Source organism: Pleurodeles waltl, chromosome 11, assembly GCF_031143425.1.
Source record: "Pleurodeles waltl isolate 20211129_DDA chromosome 11, aPleWal1.hap1.20221129, whole genome shotgun sequence".
NCBI lineage: Eukaryota > Metazoa > Chordata > Amphibia > Caudata > Salamandridae > Pleurodeles > Pleurodeles waltl.
Window position 1 is genome coordinate 96,905,767 of NC_090450.1, and position 21,925 is coordinate 96,927,691.

General features: G+C 45.1%; 1 protein-coding gene across 1 annotated transcript in view; it reads right to left on the reverse strand.

Annotated features, from left to right (window-relative positions):
- The window catches only part of LOC138265069 (multiple epidermal growth factor-like domains protein 6), a 768,694-nt gene that overhangs the window by 259,870 nt on the left and 486,899 nt on the right, over positions 1–21,925 (reverse strand). The window contains exons 12-13 of the mRNA XM_069212617.1: positions 17,247–17,369; positions 13,499–13,684 (exon numbers count right to left, since the gene is read on the reverse strand). Coding sequence (XP_069068718.1) covers positions 13,499–13,684; positions 17,247–17,369 — 309 coding nt within the window. The remainder of the gene's footprint in view (positions 1–13,498; positions 13,685–17,246; positions 17,370–21,925) is intronic.

Genomic DNA, 21,925 nt, shown 5'->3' on the forward strand with positions numbered 1-21,925 from the left:
CCTTTGGCAGGACATCTAGGGCAGGACAAGACCTATAAGAGGCTTGTCTCCCACTTTTACTGGCCCTTGATGAACAAGCAGTCAGCTGCTTATTGTAGATCTTGTCAGACTTGTCAGGCAAGTGGCAAGAGTGGGGGGAAATGCAAAGCTCCCCTCCAACCTTTACCGGTAGTCAGTACTCCCTTTGAAAGGGTAGGAATTGACATTGTGGGGCCTCTGGATCCCAAGACAGCCCTGGGCAACAGGTTCATCCTGGTCTTGGTGGACCATGCCACACGGTACCCAGAAGCTATTCCTCTAAGGACGGTCACCGCCCCCGTGGTGGGACGTGCCTTGATGGGGGTTTTTACCCGCATGGGGTTCCCCAAGGAGGTAGTATCTGATAGGGGTACAAACTTCATATCCACTTATATGAAGTCTCTGTGGAAGGTGTGTGGGGTAACCTACAAGTTCACCACCCCTTACCACCCCCAAAGTAATGGTCTGGTTGAGAGATTCAACCGCACCTTGAAAGGCATGATTCAGGGCCTGTCAGAGCCCTTGAGGCGTAAGTGGGACGTCCTCTTGCCATGCCTTCTGTTCGCTTACAGGGAGGTGCCTCAAAAGGGACTTGGCTTTAGCCCCTTTGAGCTCATCTATGGCCACCCTGTGAGGGGACCGCTCAGTCTGGTGAAGGAGGCTTTGGAGAAAGCTCCTAGTAAACCACCCCAGGATGTATTTAGCTACATGCTGGCACTAAGAAACCAGACTGCCCGCTTCAGGCGTCTCGCTCAGGAGAACCTGGAAGCAAGCCAGGAGGACATGAAACGGTGGTACGACCAGAATGCCACTCTGGTTGAGTTTCAGCCTGGACAAAAAGTGTGGGTCATGGCACCAGTAGAGCCTAGGGCTCTCCAAGATAAGTGGACTGGGCCTTTTGAGGTGGTGGAAAGAAAGAGCGAGGTCACCTATCTGGTAGACTTGCAATCCCCCAGGAACCCCTTGAGGGTCCTACATGTCAACCGCCTCAAACCCCACTTTGAGCGAACTGAGCTATCCATGCTCCTAGCGACAGATGACGGGGTGGAGGAAGAGAGTGAGCCTCTTCCTGACCTCCTGTCTGCAGGAGAGAAAGATGGGTCTGTGGAGGGAGTGATCCTCTCCCCCTCCCTGACTGAGGAACAGCAGAGGGACTGTCGCCACGTGCTGGGACAGTTCGCCTCACTGTTTTCCCTGATCCCAGGAGTCACACACCTGTGCACACATGATGTGGACACTGGGGACAGTACACCTGTTAAACATAAGGTTTACAGGGTGACTGACAGGGTGAGGGCTTGCATTAAGGAGGAAGTCTCCAAAATGTTAGCCCTAAGGGTTATTGAGCACTCCAGCAGTCCTTGGGCCAGCCCAGTGGTCTTGGTCCCAAAGGCTACTGCTCCTGGTGCCACTCCAGAACTTAGGTTCTGTGTGGACTACCGGGGTCTCAATGCGGTCAGCAAGACTGACGCACACCCCATCCCCCGAGCTGATGAGCTCATTGATCGGTTAGGAGCTGCCAAGTACCTCAGTACGTTTGATTTAACATCTGGGTACTGGCAGATTGCCTTAACTGAAGGGGCAAAGGAGAGGTCAGCATTCTCTACCCCCGATGGGCACTTCCACTTCAATGTGATGCCCTTTGGGATGAAGAATGCCCCTGCCACCTTTCAGAGGTTGGTCAACCAGGTGTTGGCAGGACTGGATGAGTTCAGTGCCGCCTACCTGGATGACATTGCTGTGTTTAGTTCCACATGGGAGGAACACCTGCAACACCTCTGGAGAGTGTTAGAGGCCCTGCAGAAGGCAGGCCTCACTATTAAGGCGAGCAAGTGCCAAATAGGGCAGGGTTCTGTTGTGTACTTAGGACACCAGGTGGGGAGTGGCCAGGTGGCACCCCTACAGCCTAAGATTGACACGATTCTGGCTTGGGAGCCTCCCAAGACCCAGACTGAAGTGAGAGCCTTTTTAGGTCTCACAGGATACTATCGGAGGTTCGTTAAGGGATATGGTACCATTGTTACCCCCTTAACTGAGTTGACTTCTAAGAAGCAACCCAAGAATGTGATCTGGACAGAGGCTTGCCAGAACGCTTTTGATGCCCTGAAGGCTGCCATGTGCACAGCACCGGTGCTGAAGGCACCTGACTACTCCACGGAGTTTGTTGTACAGACAGACGCCTCAGAGCATGGTATTGGAGCAGTACTCTCACAGCTGAATGAAGAGGGCCTAGATCAACCCGTAGCCTTCATTAGCAGGAGGTTACTACCCAGGGAACGTAGGTGGAGTGCCATAGAACGTGAAGCGTTTGCTGTGGTCTGGGCACTGAAGAAGCTAAGACCCTACTTGTTTGGGACTCACTTCCGAGTTCAGACCGACCACAGACCCCTCAGATGGTTAATGCAGATGAGGGGTGAGAACCCAAAACTGTTGAGGTGGTCCATTTCCCTACAGGGGATGGACTTTACGGTGGAACATCGACCCGGTACAGAACACGCCAATGCTGATGGTCTGTCCAGGTTCTTCCGCCTTAGTGATGAGAACTCCCATGAGGTTGGGTAGTTGCTCCCCACTTTTAGCTGGGGGGGACACGTGTTAGACTTTTCACCCTTGGCGTGGTCTCCCTTAACTTTTTGCCTCTGTTCCCCAGGTTGTTGATGTGTGCTGGACTCTGATTCTGCTGTTTTTGTTACTCTGGGCACTTTACCACTGCTAACCAGTGCTAAAGTGCAAGTGCTCCTGTTTAAATTATATGTAAGTGGTTCATCCATGATTGGCATATTTGAATTACTAGTAAGTCCCTAGTAATGTGCACTAGAGGTGCCAGGGCCTGTAAATCAAATGCTACTAGTGGGCCTGCAGCACTGGTTGTGCCACCCACATAAGTAGCTCTGTAATCATGTCTCAGACCTGCCACTGCAGTGTCTGTGTGTGTATTTTTACACTGTAAAGTCGACTTGGCAAGTGTACCCACTTGCCAGGCCTAAACCTTCCCTTTCCTTACATGTAAGGCACCCCTAAGGTATGCCCTAGGTAGCCCCAAGGGCAGGGTGCAGTGTATGGATAAGGTAGGACATATAGTAATGTGGTTTATATGTCCTGACAGTGAAATACTGCCAATTTCGTTTTCACTGTTGCAAGGTCTGTCTCTCTCTCATAGGATAATATGGGGGCTACCTTTAAATATGATTAAAGTGTAGATTCCCCTAGAGAAGAGATGGACAGGTGGAGTTTGGGATCCCTGAACTCACAATTTAAAAATGCATCTTTTAGTAAAGTTGATTTTGAGATTGTGAGTTTGGAAATGCCACTTTTAGAAAGTGAGCATTTTCTTGCTTAAACCATTCTGTGACTCTGCCTTGTTTGTGGATTCCCTGTCTGGGTCAGTTGACAGTTGGGTTGTTTTTCACCTCACACCAGACAGTGACACAAAGGGAGCTGGGGTGTGATCTGCATTCCTGATTAGCCATCTCTGCTAGGAGGGAGGGGTGGAGTGGTCACTCTCATCTGAAAGGACTGTGCCTGCCTCTGACAATGCTGTCTCCAGCCCCCTGGTGTGTGTCTGATGCCTTGCCTGGGCAAGGCAGGATTTCACAAGAAGGTGTGAGTCCCCTTTGAAGGAAGGTGACTTCAAAGACTAAAATGGGTATAAGAAGGGCACCCAAACTTACAAACTTCAGAAACACTTCTGGAATCAAGGGGAACCTCTGCCTGGAGAAGAGCTGATCGCTGAGGAACAAGTGCTGCCCTGCCTGTGACTGTGCTTTGTGGAGCTTTCCTGCAGTGCTGCTTCTGCCTGAGTAAGAGGGCAAAGACTGGACTTTATGTGCCTTCCATCTTGAAGAAGAAATCTCCAAGGGCTTGATGTAGAGCTTGCCTCCTGTTGTTGAAGTCTCAGGGATAGCAAAGACTTCTTCCTGCCAGCACCTGGAGTCTCTGGAGAGACCCCTGCTCTGCTCTGTGGTGCCCTTCCAGTTCCTGGGACCCTAAAAGGAGAGGCTGGCAGCCTAAGGACAAAAATACACGCACCGCGCACCGTGCGGAGAAAAGATCGACGCGAATCCGATCGCGGCTGAGAAAACGACGCGACGCCGGCTCCGCAGCTGAGAAACGACGCCGCTGGAAACGCGACCGGAGAATCGACGCCCGGAGCAGGAGAAACGACGCGCAGCATCGCTGACGAAGGCTGAGAGATCGCAACCAGCGCCGCGGGACTTCGGACCGTCGCGTGGCTGGCTTTTTCGACGCGCCTCGCCGAGCCGAGCTGTTTTCGACGCATATACCCGTGCCGGGTTATTTTCGACGCACACCGCCCGTGCGGGGTTATTTTTGCCGCAAACCAGGTACATTTACACGCTAGCAGCGCTAGTGTGTTGTTACAACTACCTAAAGACTCTTTTTATTTTAAACCTTTTAGAAATCATAACTTGACTTGTGTATGTTGGATTTTTGTCGTTTTGGTCTTGTTTTGTCTAGATAAATATTTCCTATTTTTCTAAACTGGTGTTGTGTCATTTTGTAGTGTTTTCATTAAGTTACTGTGTGTGTTGGTACAAATACTTTACGCCCAGCACTCTGAGGTTAAGCCTACTGCTCTGCCAAGCTACCAAGGGGGTAAGCAGGGGTTAGCTGAGGGTGATTCTCTTTTATCCTAACTAGAGTGAGGGTCCTTGCTTGAACAGGGGGTAACCTGACTGTCAACCAAAGACCCCATTTCTAACAGGAGGTAAATAGCCTCCTCATTGAGGGAAGCAGGGCTGACTGGGGCAGGGGCAGAGGTGCCTGTGGCAAAGGAGACGCACACCCTCCTGGGTGAGCGGGCACGGGCAACTGGGTGGGGTGTTACATGTAGGGTGATACTGGTAAGGGGGGTGGTGGATAATGATGGTGCTGAGGTGTCCCCAGATGGGTCCGCAACCACCAGGTAGCCACCATCAGAGGAGGAATCTGTATCAGATGAGGTGGTTGCTCTGGTCCCCCCATGATGCTCCCATCGCCCTCCGTCCAACTAGTCCCCTCGGCCTACCTGGTGCCAGCCTCCTGTGTCCTATGGGCTGCTGCATCCCCATTTGCTGGTGCCCTTCCTCCTTCGCCAGATGATGCTAATGCACACATAGACAGAGTTGGAGAGAGGAGGAGGGTGTGAGAAACAGAAAGGGAGGAAACAGCGATAACACACACATCCACTTCACATACAAACAATACATAATTTAGCCCCTGCCGGGTAAACAACGAGACACTATTTTGCAATCAATTACAATTGAGTCATGCAAGCGATATCCAAACTCATCAGGGATCACATCAACCCTACAGCCTAAACACCTAAATGAAGACCACTACATGCCTCTCAACTGGCTAAATTACTTATCCAACAATCCAGCACAGGAACATACCTAACCACATGTCGTCCATTACGGGATGAAACAAATCTGAGATCAGAGGAACTGAGTACACAGACTAACTGACAAGAATGTCTGGAGTACATGTGGTACAGAGGTCCATTGATGTAACAATTGAAGCAATTGCAATTTTCACAAAACATGCCTGGCATTACCCAAACACAGTGCAATATGATCACCTTGTTCTACTGCAGTACACGCAGAGATGGAGGGTACAGCCAGTGACATGATAGCATACCCGAGTACAGGTGAACGTGTGTCACAGTACCACCACTTCTTTTACTGCATGGCTCAACATAGCTAACGTGTTTCACTCCTACATGATTGGTGTGACAACCAGGACTGTACATTCCCTAAATCTCATCTGTCCACGTAAATCCCAAGTCCAGTGAGGGTCACAGTACACAACCATGCAGAAGTCACCTAACAGTCAACACTTACCCCCTTGTGGCTGCTGTCCTGCCCTCAAGCACCCATCCAACTCTGGGTAGGCCACCACCAGTATGCGGGCCATTAGGGGGGTCAGGGTCCAAAGGGCACCCCCACGTTGGGAGGCCGTCCCCAGCTGGGCCGCTGCAGTCTTCCAGGCCCAGCATCTCAGGTCCTCTCACTGCTTCCTGCAGTGGGTGCTCCACCGGCTATGGACCCCCAGGGTCCGCACTTCCTTGCAATGGCTCTCCATAACCCTTTTTTCTGGTGGGCACTAACCTGCATGGGAAACATTGCGAAAATGGGGTACAAGATGTAACCAATACCAATACAGCTGAAACCTTTAGTGACACACAACAAACACGGACCATGCACTCTGCCAATATACCACACATATCATGTGCATGCAAAACACCTGATCAATCATGACATGTCCATGTGCACACACATACATCATCAAAATCCACCCGACATGTGGGACAAAGGACGTTGTACTGAGCAGTTGCCCTGGAGCACCGTACAACAGCTCATACAGGGCTAGGACCCCTTCCACCAGTTTCTCCAGTTCCTCTGTAGTGAACCCCTATCCCCTGCAGTGCTTGCCATCGTTGCTCCAAGATACAGGACACAGAAGCACATGAAGTAGAGATCTGTGTTGCCCGAATGCCAGGAGTCATGTGAGCTGGCCCATACAAAATGGCAGTTTTGACCGCAGCGGTCATGACCGTCACCGCTGGCGTTCATCGTCATTGGTCCCAGTCTCCCATAGACGTCATTGTTAACCAATGAGGATTTGCACTGCGGTTCAGACTGCCTTCCGCCATGACGATTTCTGCTGGCGGAACAAGGTCACTTCTAGCTGTCCAGTGCATGCCGGACAGGCGGATGCCATATTAGTCAGTAACATGACTGTCCTGGGTTCACACTGCATAATTACCTGCATGTCACCACAAATTGATACATTAGGTCACACATTGTGGATAATGACATATGTAGTGCATGTCTGGTGAATCCAATGCACTTGGCACTACAGTAGTCAGTATTTATGATCTGTATAGTGGAACACATGGAAGTTGTATGTTTACATATCCTGTATATGTCCATTGTCACAACGATTATGTGCCATTGTCTGGTTAGGAATGGAGTGTGGAGTAATGGGTCTTCACACAACATGACAGTCAACTTGCATGAACAAAACTTTGTGACTGTCGTATGTCATACTTGGTGCACAACATTGTGTGAGGTTCCCAGATTGTTGTTTGTGTCCCCGCCCAGATATCATCACAATGGAGTGATGAGGAATGCATCAGTTTGCTGGCCACTCATAGATCTTCACACCAAGGAAGATACCTACATCATCCTGACCTATCGACTGAATAGTTTGTGCATGAGGGAACTGGCCACCGTGTTGAAGCTGGGCCTCCTGCCGGGTTTGGGAAATCCCCATGCCATTCGTCCAACAGTCCAAGTGTTGTCATTCCTGCATATTCTGGTGAGTGGCGGTTTTCAGGTTACAGTGGAACTGGCTGCAGGGTTGTCACAGCCCCTGTTCAATAAGGTATTGCAGGATGTGCTGGGTGCCCTACTCACGCATGTGCACAGGTACATTAGGTTCCCACAGTGTCCTGAATTGCCCACTGTAAAAGCAGCCTTCTACAACATATCAAATGTCCCACATGTAATTGGGGCAGTTGATGGGACTCACATTGCGTTGGTACCTCCGAGGACCAAAGAACAGGTCAACAGAACCTGGAAGAGTACATATTCACTACTTGTGTTAATTTGTGTTTATTAAGTGTCATCACAGTCCAGATGAGAGGGGTGATGGTCTAGGTGCTGATCAGAGTGGGTGGTACAGCTGTTTGTCTCATTGGTTCTATATCCATTTGCCCTGTATGATGTGAACTTGGTTTTGGACAGCCAACAGGGTGTAACAGTGGGACACAAGGGTGACATTTCAGAAGAGGAATCACTTCCTGGTGGGGGGATTGGTCTTGGCCTCAGATCCTGCAGGATGTCTGGATGGGCTACCTCTTTACGGGGGGTCCCTCAGCTGCAGGGGTAGGGGTGCTGGTGGCCTGTGGGTCCTCCTGTTGTCCTCCATTCCATTAGCAGGTGCTGATGTTGATGGCAGTGGTGTTGCCTGACTACTGGATGGGGCCTGCTGTTGGATGGAGGACGTCCGCAGGATATTGTTCAATTCTTTGTACTCCCCTAATATGGAGACCATGGTGGCATTGAGTGCATGCTACTGCTGCATGGACTCCTGGTGGTATTCCCCCTGCAGCCTTTGGGTGTCCTGCAAGGTGGTAAGTATCTGGCCAATCTTGTCCTTGGTTTGCTGGTAGGCTCCCAGTTCTCTGGAGACAGCCTCCTGGCCAGACGTGTCCTGTATCTGCTTCATCCCTTGGCCCCTGATTGCCCTCCCACTGGCAAGGTGTCTGTGCCCCTGGTGCAGTGTGGCCACTCCCACTGACACCAGGACCGTCATTGTCGTCGGTTTGCACCGTTGACTCCTGCCCCTGTCCTGTGGGGCACACTGATGTTTGATGTGACCTTGGGACACTGGTATGGGAAGGTGGGCTCTGCTGTGCATTGGCTGCCACAGGGGAGGGGGATTCAGTTGTGGGCAGGGTGAGGCTGATGGTAGTCGACTGACCACTCATTCCTGATGGGCCAGGTTCATCATCCATATACAGACTTCCAGGGGAGTCCACCCCTATTGGACCTGCTTCCAGGCCTGGGCTTTCTGTCACTGGCCTTCTCTGCTGTGTGGCAGTACTTGGGAGACATGTGGAATGAGAGGTATTGTGTCAGATGATGGTATTGTAGCAGTGACACACATGGTTGTATGCCATCATTGACTGGATTTGCAGAGCAGTATGGCATTGACAGATACTATTCCATGTTTCCATGAGTGGAATGTTGCAATGGGTCTATTTTTGTAGCATAATTAATGTGTGTTGTGCTACTGTTATTGCCATGTACTGATGTGCATTCCTTATACTTATTGGTGATGGGGAGTGACATGGTTTAATGTGCAATTGAAAAGATGTGAAGTGGTTGTAGCAGTCATGCAAGGGTAGGGAGTGTTGCATTGTGGTACTTGTGGTACTTTCTGCAGTGTGGGGGTATCCATGCACTAGGTGGGCCTGTGAGGGAATGGTGTCAGTGGGAGGCATGTGGCATGCAAGGGTGGGTATTAGGTCCATGGTCGATTGTGCACGTTAGGGTGGTGTGAGGGGGTGAGAGGGTGGTGGGGGTACATGCTGTGCACTGGGACATGTTGGCAGGGGAGTGCAGTCGACTTGCCAGTGTCCAGCCCACTAGGTATTCCCATCAGCCCTTCTGGATGTAGAATGGCCAGGACCTTCTCTTCCCACAATGACAATCCTGGGGGAGGCGGGCAGTGGGGGCCCACCAGTCCTCATGATGGTGATTTGGTGCCTGGAGGCCATGGCCCGTGCCTTCCTCTGTAGGTTATTCCACCTCTTCCTAATGTCCTCCCTTGTACATGGATGGTTCCCCACTGTATTCACCCTGATGACTATCCTCTGCTATAAGTCATTGTTCTGGGCTAAGGATGTCTTCTGGACCCGTGCTCCAAACAGTTGCAGCTCCATTCTGACGATTTTGTCAACCATTACCCTCAGCTCCTCGTCTGTGAATCGTGGTTTTGTGGTGCCAAATGAGGTTGGGTTGTGAGTGAGGGTGTATGTTGTGCAGGGATGCTGGGTGTGCTGTTTGTTGGTATGAGTTTGGGTAGTGGTATGTGCATGAACTCTGTGGTGTTTGTGTGCAGGTGTGTTGTGTGATGCATGTTCAGTGTGATGGTGCCTGTGATAGCTAGGTGCAGTGCCTCCTTTCAGTGTGCTCTTGCCTCGCTCTGTCAAAGTTTCTGACTGCAAAGGGTTCTGCGTATGTGTGTGGGGGGGTTTGTAGTGCTGTGGACGGGTGTGTGTATGTGTCTCATTATTTGATTGGCGGGATGTTCTCGGCTTGGCTGTGCTGGGGGTGCAGCTGCCTTCTTCACGCCGTTGTTTTGGGCAACTGTGTCGTTTTTTGGGAATATTTTGTGCGGTGTTGTGTGGGTGACTCATAATGCGGTGGTCTTCACACTGGTGGTTCTCGCCAGCCACTTGCATGCCGGTCTTCGATAAAGACTGCCAAACTCGGAATGACCACCTAAATTTGTATACATAGGTAAACCAAGGCTTTGCTAACCCTCCCGATCTCACTCTGAGATCTGATTGGCTGCCAACACTTCAACAAGGAAGTGTTGGCAGTCATGTTGGAACTCAGCATCAGCCAAGTCCCATCAAAAAAGAATAAGAAAAAGAAAAGGGGCCAGGGTAGCTACACCCTGATCCCTTAGCTCTGGTGCTGGAGACCCAGACACCCCCCCCACCCCAAAGCAATAAAGCATTTTTTCAAAAATTGTGTCTGGAGTCATGGTGGATCAGCGGATCTGCCAACATTTTTTACAAAAGCGGGCCCACTTCCTTTTTTAAAGGAAGCCCCTGGGTGGGCCAGGTCCCGGGGTCCTTGAAATTCTGACTGCAGGGGAGCCACCTGGCACCCCTGCATCCTCAGAAACCACCACCTCTCAGGGGCTGATATCTAATTAAATGCGGAGAGCGCCTGGCTCCTACAACAGCCCCAGGGACTGCCACCTCCCTGGGGCAGAAGACAGAATCAAATGTGTGTAGGGTGTCCAGCCCCCACTGCAGCCCCAGAGACTTGCAACTCCCTGGGGCTATCAAGGAATGAAATGCTGGGGGCCCACCCAGACTCCTGCAGCCCCAGGGACAATGCTGTGCAGCCAATAATGGCTTGGGGACTGCCACCACCCAGGGACCTGTCACCCCCCCAGAGTTACAGCTTCCATCAAGTAAGAGCAAACAATACACTTTCTGGAAGTGGAAGCTGTCAAACAGCTCCTGATTGCAGAAAGCAGAGTTTTCATCTGTTTCGCTGCACACAAATATGCGTGCAGAGAAACAAATGAAAACATTGCTTCTACAAGCAGGAAGTTGCTATTTAAAGCAGCTACCTGCTTGTAGGAGCAATGTTGGCTCCCACAGGATGTGGGGAGCCATCAAGGACCGTAGAGGCTTGAGGCCCCCCCTGTGGTCCTCTCACTCTTTCTTACATCTCATCTCAAAGAGAGACAGAGTTTGTTATGCAATGGTCTCTACATACAATGCCTTCAAACAGTCAGACTAGCAAGATGTTTGATAAGAATGTTATAGTCTCGTTTTGATGGACAGCAGACCATGGTCACTTCTGGCCTAATGGTAAAGCTCTTTGACTGTCACTCAGTAGGATGAAGGCTCAAATCATTGTATCTCATGGCAGCATGTCTGTTTATTTTCCAGTGTTTTGACTGTGAAACATTCCTAGTGCTGTAACATTGAAATATTTTTCCACTCAAAATCTTTGGGTTCAGTGTCATAGCGAAATCTAGACACAACATGCTAAGGAGTCACTTTTGGCCTAATGATTAAGGTCTCAGACCCGTACACTGAAGGTTGATGGTTCAAGTATATGTGTGTCTGTGGTCATTTCCCTGGGTCCCCAGGGCCAAAACCAGTTGGGCTGGGGAGGGCCATGTGGCACCCCCTCCCTTCAAAAGAAAACATTTAGAAGGCCAGGTCCTAGGGGATGTGGTCCTAGGGGCAGACCTGCAGCCAACTCCCACGCACATGGTCAAAGGCCGGGGGTTGGTTAGGGGCTTTGGCCATAGAGTCTGGCTGCGGGCCAAAGGCCGTATGTGGGGTTGGTTGGATTAACATATAGTAATGAAAATTACTTTAAGTTAAAAAACCATAGAAATTCACTGAATAAGCCAAAGCTTACATGGACGTTACAGTTAGAAAATAGAATTTAAAAAAACATAGAAATTCCCTTAAAAAAACAAAGGTTACAGAGACGTTGTAGTAAGGTTTGCGTTTTAAACACACAAAACCATTGAAATGTACCTATTATAGTTAGAGTTATCTCACGTATCTATAACTTGTGCCCTAAGGTAACTACAACTCGTGCCTTCGCCATGCACGACTAATTACCGCACAAATTACATCACTCATGACATCTTTGATAACATCATTGATAATATTAAAGTAATATTTGCAGTAAAAAAAAAAATTATGAAAACATGCGTGTGGCGGGGCGTGAATTATATTTACCATAGGGCACCAGTTACTTGAAATAACTCTAACTATACCAGGTGAATTTCTTTGGTTTTGTACATTTAAAATGTTAGCCTAACTATAATGTCCCTTTATCCTTTAGGGGCATGTTTGCGAGCCCCTAGCAACATTCCAATGCCACATTAGCGTCATTTTTTATCATAAAATGGCGTTAGAAGGCCAAAAATGTTGTGCCATGTGTACAAAGTGGCGCAATGCATGCATTGCACCACTTTGTAACGCACAGCGCTACATTATGCCTGTGCTAGGCATAATGTATGCAAAGGGGACATTCCGAAGAAATGGTGCAAGGAAATCTAAGAAATGTCCTTGTGCCATTTATTTTCATCACTTTTAACGCCTGCTCAGAGCAGGTGTTAAAAGGAGGCTTCCATTACTTACAATCGGCTTCAGGGTGCTTTGCAAGATTTGCGTCAGAATTTTTTATGCTTATCCTGCAAAGCGCCTGACTAGCATAAAAAATTCTGAGGCTAGTCCCCTAACTACCGCCATGGTGTGCTGTATTTTAAATACGGCGCACACATGGTGGCATTAGGGGGCGCTGAGAGACACAAGAAAAGTGGTGCTGCACTGTGTTCAACGCCACTTTTCTTAAATATGCCCCTTAGTGTTTTTAAGTATATATATATATATATATATATATATATATATATATATATATATATATATATATATATGGATATATATATATATATATATATATATATATATATATATATATATATATATATATATATATATGTATGGATACATATATATCCAGGTGAGCTCTTTTCGAAATGAATACACTCAGGCAGTTGCTTCAAAGTGCAATGCGATTTATTCGGCTAAAGCGCATTAGCGTCATAGCAGAATAAATTGAATTGCATGCCTCTTAGCTGAATAAATCCAATTGCATTTTAAAGCAGCTGCCGAAGTGTCGACCTCTTTATTCATTAAAAAAAAAAAAAAGGTCACCTTGGATAGTGTACAGGTGTGTTTTATGAGCACCGTGGACAGTCTGGTGCACTCCGGCAACCGCATTCTTGAGGATGGATATATATATATATATATATATATATATATATATATATATATAAATATGAACATTACTAATAGTTAACCAGTATTTGACACTACATACTTATCTTTATAACATTATTGTATTCGAAATTCTGACATACAACCTACTATGAGAGACTATGCACTCCCACAACTCAGACATAATGAAGAGGGTCTATTTACGCACTAGTAACAAATCTATTTGATATGGAAACATGGAGGAGTTCAAAGACAGCAAAACCAACAAAGGGAGTTCCCAACAACAGCTCACTGACCATGCAATGTTTCCACCATTGTGTTATTTAGGATCATTTTTTTATACTCTCCTACTTAATACACTATTTGTTTCATTGTTGCACAGCATACATCTTGGATAGCAACAGTAAATAATTTCCGATATACCAATTTTGTGCACCAGAACGTGCTCTCCTCGTATTTCCTCATAGTAATTGTCGTCTTCATCATCATAAACGTCATTCAGAGTTGCATCATAATGAAGTAGTTTGGGTGGTCTTCTAAATCGAAGGTCTGGTGTCCTAGATACGTCCAATTCCTCTGGCTCCTCATCTGAAACTTCTTCATATAATTCTAAAAACAGGAAAATGTCATTACCTGTGTAAGTTACTTTATAAATTCTTTAACTATTGTTTAACTGTTTCCAAGTTTCAAGATTTTTATTACAGTAAGGTTCAAGTAGAATAAGGAAAAATAATTATTCTATCTTGGGGGCTAGCCATATAACAATGGAGGAATTAACGACCTTTAAAACCTTTTCCACCACAGAGACAAAAAACATAAATTCATTTTAACATGTGGAATATATGTACATTTTATAGTAAACTACCCTACGTTTGGGTTCTTTTAGCCTTTCTGAAATTCAGTGTCAGTCAAGAAAAATCCTGCAGATTAAAGCAGGGCCGGTGCTGGTGGCACCTAGTGAAACAGTTTGTTTTGGACCCCCCTAATGATCTCCTTGGCTATGAATTACCTCACTAGCACTTTCCAACAGTGCACCTCATCTGTCCATAGTCTCTCTCTGACACACGCAGTTCTGTGATCTGCATGGTACACGTTCTTTTCATCAGGTACATTAACCCTCCTCACTGCTTCATAATGAGTCAAAACTGCCACTAGACAAAATTCAATCTCTCACCAGTAAGAACATTAACCACCAGAGTTCTGGTAACATTTTAATTGTTTCCAGAAAACTGGTCCTCAAGGAAGTTTATAGTTTTTAACCAATAGATATTTTTAAACACAGTGCCCCCACTAAAGTCAGCACCAGGGGCCCCTGCACTGGTCGCACCACCCTACAGCCAGCCCTAGATTTAAGCACAGCTCAATGGACCAAGTTTCAGGCTGGGAACCTAGATGTGTACAATGGGGCTCTGTGTGCTTACCTACTCTAAAATGAATTTATATTTTGTAACTTATTGGACTGGTTTTTACTCTGCCCTACTCCAAGGCCCAGATTTCCTAAGGGTTAGCGATGTCTCAAAGCAATATAGCGTGACACAATCCAATGTAAACAGGGGAATGTCACATGTCTTATGGTGCCCCTTTGACAGCAGATAGTCTGCTTTGTGCTGCTTTTCATTATGAAGGCGTTAGAGTAGTAGATCAGTACAAACACACATAGCCAAGCCTGATATAATTACAGTGGGATTTGCATCCAAAACTAACACCTATTTGAAAGAGGCATATAGAAGAGGAAATGTGTTAATCTCTGAAAAAAGACACATTGCATGAGGGAGTGAGGTCCTCCTGGAGTTGCCTAAGCATTGGAATGTGTACTGAAAATATACTGTCCTAGATTGTGTACAATCACCACTGCCCCATGTTGCAGGACTGTACTTTGCATAAGACCTTCCTGTTAGAGGGTGAGCGAAGGAGATGACAGCAACAGCAGGTCAATCTTAGTAACCTGTGGCACTCCTTTTCTCTTTCACCTTCCACAACATAGCACAGCAAATCTAGTTGATTTGCTGCATTGCACAAAACAATCAGTAACTCTGGGCCACTGTGTCTCTTTGAAGGGCTATGCCTGAAGCAATAGGCCTCAAACAAAGAATCTCCTTGGTGTTACAACCCCTGCCCTCCCGACACATCAGTCACATTACTGAAGTGAAGGCCCTCCTTTCAGTAATCAAGTTTACCCAGAGTAAATGTTTTGGTCAGATTAGAAATCCTTAACAACTAAGGGCTCTGTTGAAACAAAATGTGAGTATGACCCAGCGATGCAAGTGCTGTATTTGAAAATATAATATATAGAAAGATCATCTGTTATAAATATTGTGTCCTAAGTATTATTTACAAAATTATCATCCTACACATAAGAACCATAGTGGTCAGACCACCAGGGAAGCACCAGCTCTGCCAGGATCTTGGATCCCAGAGGTCTGGCAGTGGCAGAGATGCTAATACGCCAGTCTACCAGCATTTGCATGCCAGTTTTACTGCCATAAAAAAGCTGGAGGAGAACAGGTGCAAGGGACCATGGGGGCTCATGCACTGCCCATGCACTTGACATGGGAAGTGCAGGGCCCCCTCTGCCCAGGATCGTCACAATGTTGACTGTCTGCTTTGCAGACAGTCAACATTGTGTGGGTGCTGGTGCACCCTCCTCGCTACAGCATTAGCCCCGGCGCGACTACAAGCTGGAGACAATGCTGTAGCCTGTTTCCCGCTAGGCCGACCTACTGGGAAACCCTTAATAACTCTGGCAGGGAGGTTGCCGCGTAGGCGGGGTCCACCCCATCGGGAGTCTGGCGGACAAATAGTTCCATCAGCCAAACTCAGAATGACCCCATGATGGCTTATGTCACACATTCTCCAGTACTACACTGATGCAGGTATCTCTCCCTTGTTGTTCTTACTGTGGTATTCTAGTGTTTGACCTGCACAACACATTCACAATTGCTTCATATCTAGAAAGAGGGAGGACTAAAGCTTACTGGTTTTAAATTCAACACTGGCAAAACTGGCAAGCCTGCACTGTTAATATGTATACAGTTTGACCAAGGCATTGCAGGGTTATGTAGTTTTTATTAACAGAGCTTTCTCTTACTAAGAATTCAACTTTTTCTGGTTGATGTAAGAAGTAAGGATCATTTACACAATATATGTCTAAAGAATGTTGTTGTCACAAATTATGAAAAAAATATTGTTTACCTTAATATCTTAATTCTATACTTGTAATGGTACAAACAATAGACAAAAATATCGTTTTTTTATATAAATAGAGTTCAAGGTAGTAAATGATCTATCTATCTGTACTTATACACACACAGCGCAACATAATTACAAATATATATTTATATATATTGTTGTTTATATATACACAAGAAACCCAGAAACAATTTGAAACATTTAATAGGGTAAAATATATGAATTAATGTACACAATAAGTAAAATATTAAACATTGAAACATCCAAAAAAACATTAAAAAGAAATTCTATAAACACTAAAGTAAATTTTAAAATAAAAACAAATGGGTGTTGTGCGGGGAACCTGAACTGGGAGAACATGTGGGGTGAAGAGACAGCTTATTGCTGACATTTACAGGCAAGAACTGAAACTTACCGCATTACACAAAGATGAGGCACTTCAACCCATTGCTAGAGATGAGGTAATGCAAATTCAAAGAGCTCTTCAAGGGCAGTGGGCCGTGTTGAATAAATACACTCTCAACCCTTCCAGACAAAGGGCCTGATCACAAGTTTAGCAGTCAGAGAACCCAATCACCAGAACTGTGTGAGGAACCCGCTGTGGAGTGGGGGGGTCTCCCAACCTGCCCTATCAGGAGTTAACCATTGGGCTTACCAGTGAAATCCTAGGTTTCCGCTGGTCAGCCCAGTGGAAAACGTGCGGCCACATTGGACTTGGCTCCACATGAAGCAGACTGTGCGCATTCTGACGGTGCTGGGGAGGGGGCCCTGCACTGCCCAAAACAATCATTGATGTCATGTGCATCTACAGAGAAAAACTGATCCATTTAAATATTGTTTATATTGTTAACGTGTGCTTCAGTATTCTTATGTTGTATTTTGAATATATCTTCTTTCCAAACATTGGCTAAACAGTAGAGGCATCACACATCTGACATATCATGCTGTGCATCTAGTACAAAATATTGTGAGATTCACATACCTGAGCAAGTTCTTCCATCAAAATCCAGCTTGTATCCTCCCTCGCACATGCACTCATAGGAACCAAGGGAATTCACACAATGGTGGTCACAACCAGCATTGTCGCTGAGACACTCATCCACATCTTGAAGAAAGGAAAATCAATAACTATATTTACTCAGATTTACATTCACTTATTAATGCAAGTGCTTCGAACTTCACTCTTGACGTTAATGCACTGGTACCCCTTTTTCTTTTTTCTTAATCCCAATAAACGCAGAGCTATCAATAGTCTGACACTGCTATGCTATGTTGTGTTCTTTGTATAGCACACCTGGGCCTCATTATGACTGCTAAGGTAATACTCATATTAAGTCTGCTCCCCTGAGATTCTGGGCATATTGGCTGACTGTGGGGGAGAAAAGTAGAGAATGGGTTCAATTGGAAACTCTGGGATGGGCTTTGATGGTCTCACAAGTCATTGCTGAGGAAACTGGTAATTTTGTGTCAGAGAGTTTCACCCATGGCAGCCAAATTCTCCTGATGAAACAAAACAGATCTGCATTGATCCCTTGTAATGACAATGGGGGTCTAACTCTCATTACTGGTGCAATGGGCTAGAGCTCAAGTCTCTGACTCTTTTCTATTGTGTATCTCCTTCTCATAATATGTTTGTAAATTTATTAAATCATGCAAAATAATAACACATTCCCTAACTGCATGGTTATATCATACAAGGTCAATTAAATCCCAAGTTCTGTTATAAGGATGTCTCAGGCAGGGGCATGAGGAGCAGATCCATACCAGTTTCCAGGATAACCACTAGCTATATAAATGAGTTGCATTTAGATTAACCGCAAGTAAATGTATCTTAGGTGTTTATTCTGAAAATTTGTTATGAATCCTGACTGCTGAACCTCTGATGGAAACCCTGTACTATAATATAAAATATTGACCTGTCCTATTTAGTCATGGTGGTTCTTGGCAGATCAAACAATGTTCCTGACAAGCAGGGTAACTCTACGTTGTTTCCTAGTTCTTCAAAAACATACTCCCACATTGTATTAAAAAATGCTTGTTGAATGGAGACAAAACCAGATTGAGTCAGCTTGGCAAACTTTACTGCTTCAGAGCAAGCCTGCAGCAGTGGTTGCTCTGAAAGCAGTGAAAACATCACCAGGAAGTGATCTTGCAATAGAACAGGTGATCCTATGCCAGGGGAGTTGAAGCCATAGCATCTGCAATCTGAGAGGACTGGAAGGCCAAGTGTCAGGCTCCAACTGATCTCCTTTGTCTCCTAAATTGATATAAATACAGAGAAACAATTCGCCATTGTTTGTAAATAAGGATAAATTATCAAACAATGCCTGGATTCAAATTCATTGCCTCACAGAATAAAAGGCTGTAAGGAAGGAGAAACCCATCCAAGCAATAACATTCATGTAAGGCAAAATATGACCCATGCTTTAAATTGTGCTTTCTTGGGGAGTATCCCCAACAGCTAGGAAATACAATGTGTATGGTGTGCCCTGATCAGTCTTAGTCACTGCATGATTAAATTATTCAAATATTTTCATAACCCAATTGAATTCATATTTAATTTATTGACATCAGAAGTGTAATTACTGAGACAATCATGCCAGAGAGCTAATACATTTGGTAAGCAACCCAAGGTACTGAGCATTGTGTCTCAGGCAACTGAGCTATACTAGAAGTAAGCCTATGAAGTCTTTGATCTTATAATGTCCAGCAGGGTCAGGATATGAGATACGTCCATAATACATCTCCCATCCAGTCAATTTTTTGCCTTCTAAATCCTAAAATCCACTGAATTACAATATAGCTTCCTTTCAAAACTCCGTAGGCTGGGATGGAGAAATTGCGGGTGGGAGCACCATGGGAATTTGCACACATATCTGCTCTCTCATATCAATTTCATATTACAGAAATACTCTAAACATTTGTGTATCCCTTTTTCTAAAATCTGTTGAGTGCACAGAATATTACTGCCCTCTAAATATAAAGTGAGCATTCTCTCGTTTGAATTAGAGGTTCCCCTATACAAATAAGGCAATATCTTTAACCTTGCTCTGTGCTACATTGCAGACACGTGCAGATCAATAAAAGGCCCTGCTGGGTTGGAACACTAGATATGAAACCTTACCAAGGCCTCCTTTGTGTGGAGGAAACTTGAAGCGTTTGTGCAATTCAAAAGTGTAGGCAAATATAAAATTGAGAAAATCCTGAACATTATGATAAAATACCTTCACCATCATTTTAAATAATTCAATTGGCAATCACCTGACCGTATAAAATAATATATATTGACAAATCTTGCTGGTCTAAAATCGGCCAGTTTGGTTAGGATTGTGTCCAGTCACGCTTTATTACTGTATTGTGGAGACTGGGATGATCACATACTCCGCATTGCCTCTGGAATGTGGAGGATGGCAAAGTTTTCTCGTCTTTATTATTTGAGAAAATCTTGCACCAATCAAAAAGCAAGAGTGATTTGGTAGGTTTCCTTCAGTAGAGGTGAGGCCGGGCTCATATTCTGCAGCTACCCACATTGTTAAAATGGGTCATTTTTCATAACAGAAAGATGATGTCTCCACTTTGTGTTTCGGGCCTTTCCTGTTATAAGGTGTTAATCCTTTATGACCACCATACAAGTATGTGCCATTGTTACTAGGAGAAAAGTATATTTGTTTAACATTTGTTATTATCAATTTAATTTCTCTCTATTTTTGGCTTCCAAATGAAAGTCAGTGTGCAAGAAAGAACACATTTTGCAAAATGCCCTCTGACTCACAAGATGGTATCAGTAACCACAAATTCAAAGTTGTACATATAAACACTATTCCTAAACTCAGAATCTTGACCGCGTTTAGAAAATCACGAGGTTTCCTTCATACTAATTTTTCATTCATTAGATTTTACCAGAGGAATCGCTGCATGGTTGGTACACAATGAAAATATTAATATCATAAGCTCCAGCTCAATTGTTGGCACAGGGTATCACTTATTTGACAACGAACAAAAAGGTCTGACAGATGTGGGGGTATATTACTGTTGTAAATTGGTCATCACTGCAAAACATTATAGATGAAAATGTTGTCACCAACTGCTATGTGCTTGTACTTATTTTCATTATTTTTTAATTTCAATTATTAGAGACTGATTTAGAGTTTGGTGGATGCTTACTCCACTACAAATGTGAAATCTATCCTGTTCATCTTATTACAAGTGCAATTTATACTAAAACCCCAAAATGCCAGACAGAATATTCATCATATTTGTTGCAGAGTAGCCTGTCCATCAAACTCTAAATCAAGCCCTTAGTGTTTCTAGGATTACAATAATTGAGCACCTAAAGGAACCCTTGCTGAAACAGACATTTTGTCTAGTTTTCAAAAATGTTTTGTATGCTCGTTCATGGTATTCACACCTTGTTTCCATCACAAACTGCCAGTATTTTGAAACCAGAAAAAATGGGAAAGTGGACTGCCACTTAGAAAATACAAAAACGGTGGTAATAAATATAAAACAATATTTTTATTTATACACCTTTGCTTGTCCCAGCAAGTTGGGAAGATGGTGATGTTAGCACAGCAAACATTTTGTTGATGTAACATATAGTAAAAAAAGTATGCCTTACTGCACAGCACTTTTTGCTACTTGTTAATGGAAAAACATCTTTGCTACATTTTTGCTATGTATTTAGTTCCTTTGAGGGAAATCCACAAATCTGGGTACATTTGAGTCAACAACATATGGGGGGAGGATGCAAATTTGGCCTGGAAACCTCTTGTAAAAGAAAGTTACAACGTCATAGGGTCAAAGTGTCCCAAACACGAAAAAAGAGCTCAGCATTGGGGTGAGAAAAGCCTCAGCAGTTAAAGGGTTAAGTAGCGCTGTCCAAGATGGATGGCACTGCCAGAAAGGTAATAATTAACGGATGGAGGCGACCATACTCAACTCACTCAAAATCTCCCCCAGAGCCTCTTCTACTTTAGATAACAGGAAATAATATTGACTCAGGCATGTTTTTGAATGCAGTTAAGCATATTTTTGGAAGGTTGTGTTCCATACCGCACAGCTGCTTTCTTAACGTTTCCACGGACAAGCACAGACAGCACAGACACAGTATGTTCACTTGATATGGTCTCTAGCATGCTAACATTTTGTAATATTGACCCAGCAAAAATGAGGCACTATTGGACACCTGTGTGCTCTCCAATGAGATGTAAAATTTACATTATTTGGAACAGTCTGCGGGAAATTAGCAAAAGACAGGCACTGTTACTTGGTAACAAGTGGACATGTGTTTTAGTCATTAAGGCATCATATAGTTTTAAGGGGCTGAACACAAACAAGAGATGTACCCAAAAAACAGGATATATTCAGACACATATCATATTCATGTCTGGCGTTAGCCAAGACATTTTGATCTTACTGAAATTATATGTATGCTGTACTTACTTATATGGATCTCAGAAGGCTCTTTTCATCCATTGGTCTGCTATTATGTCATTCACATTTTTATTCCACCCACTACAGCATGCAGCAGGGGGGGAGAGTCATCTTTCTTCAGCCACTAGCTTCACTGTGAGTGATGGTATTCTGCACTTTCACAAGGAGTACATCCACAAACAAGTAAGGGCCAGATGCAGCACGCCGTTTGCATGGCGCAAACTGCGA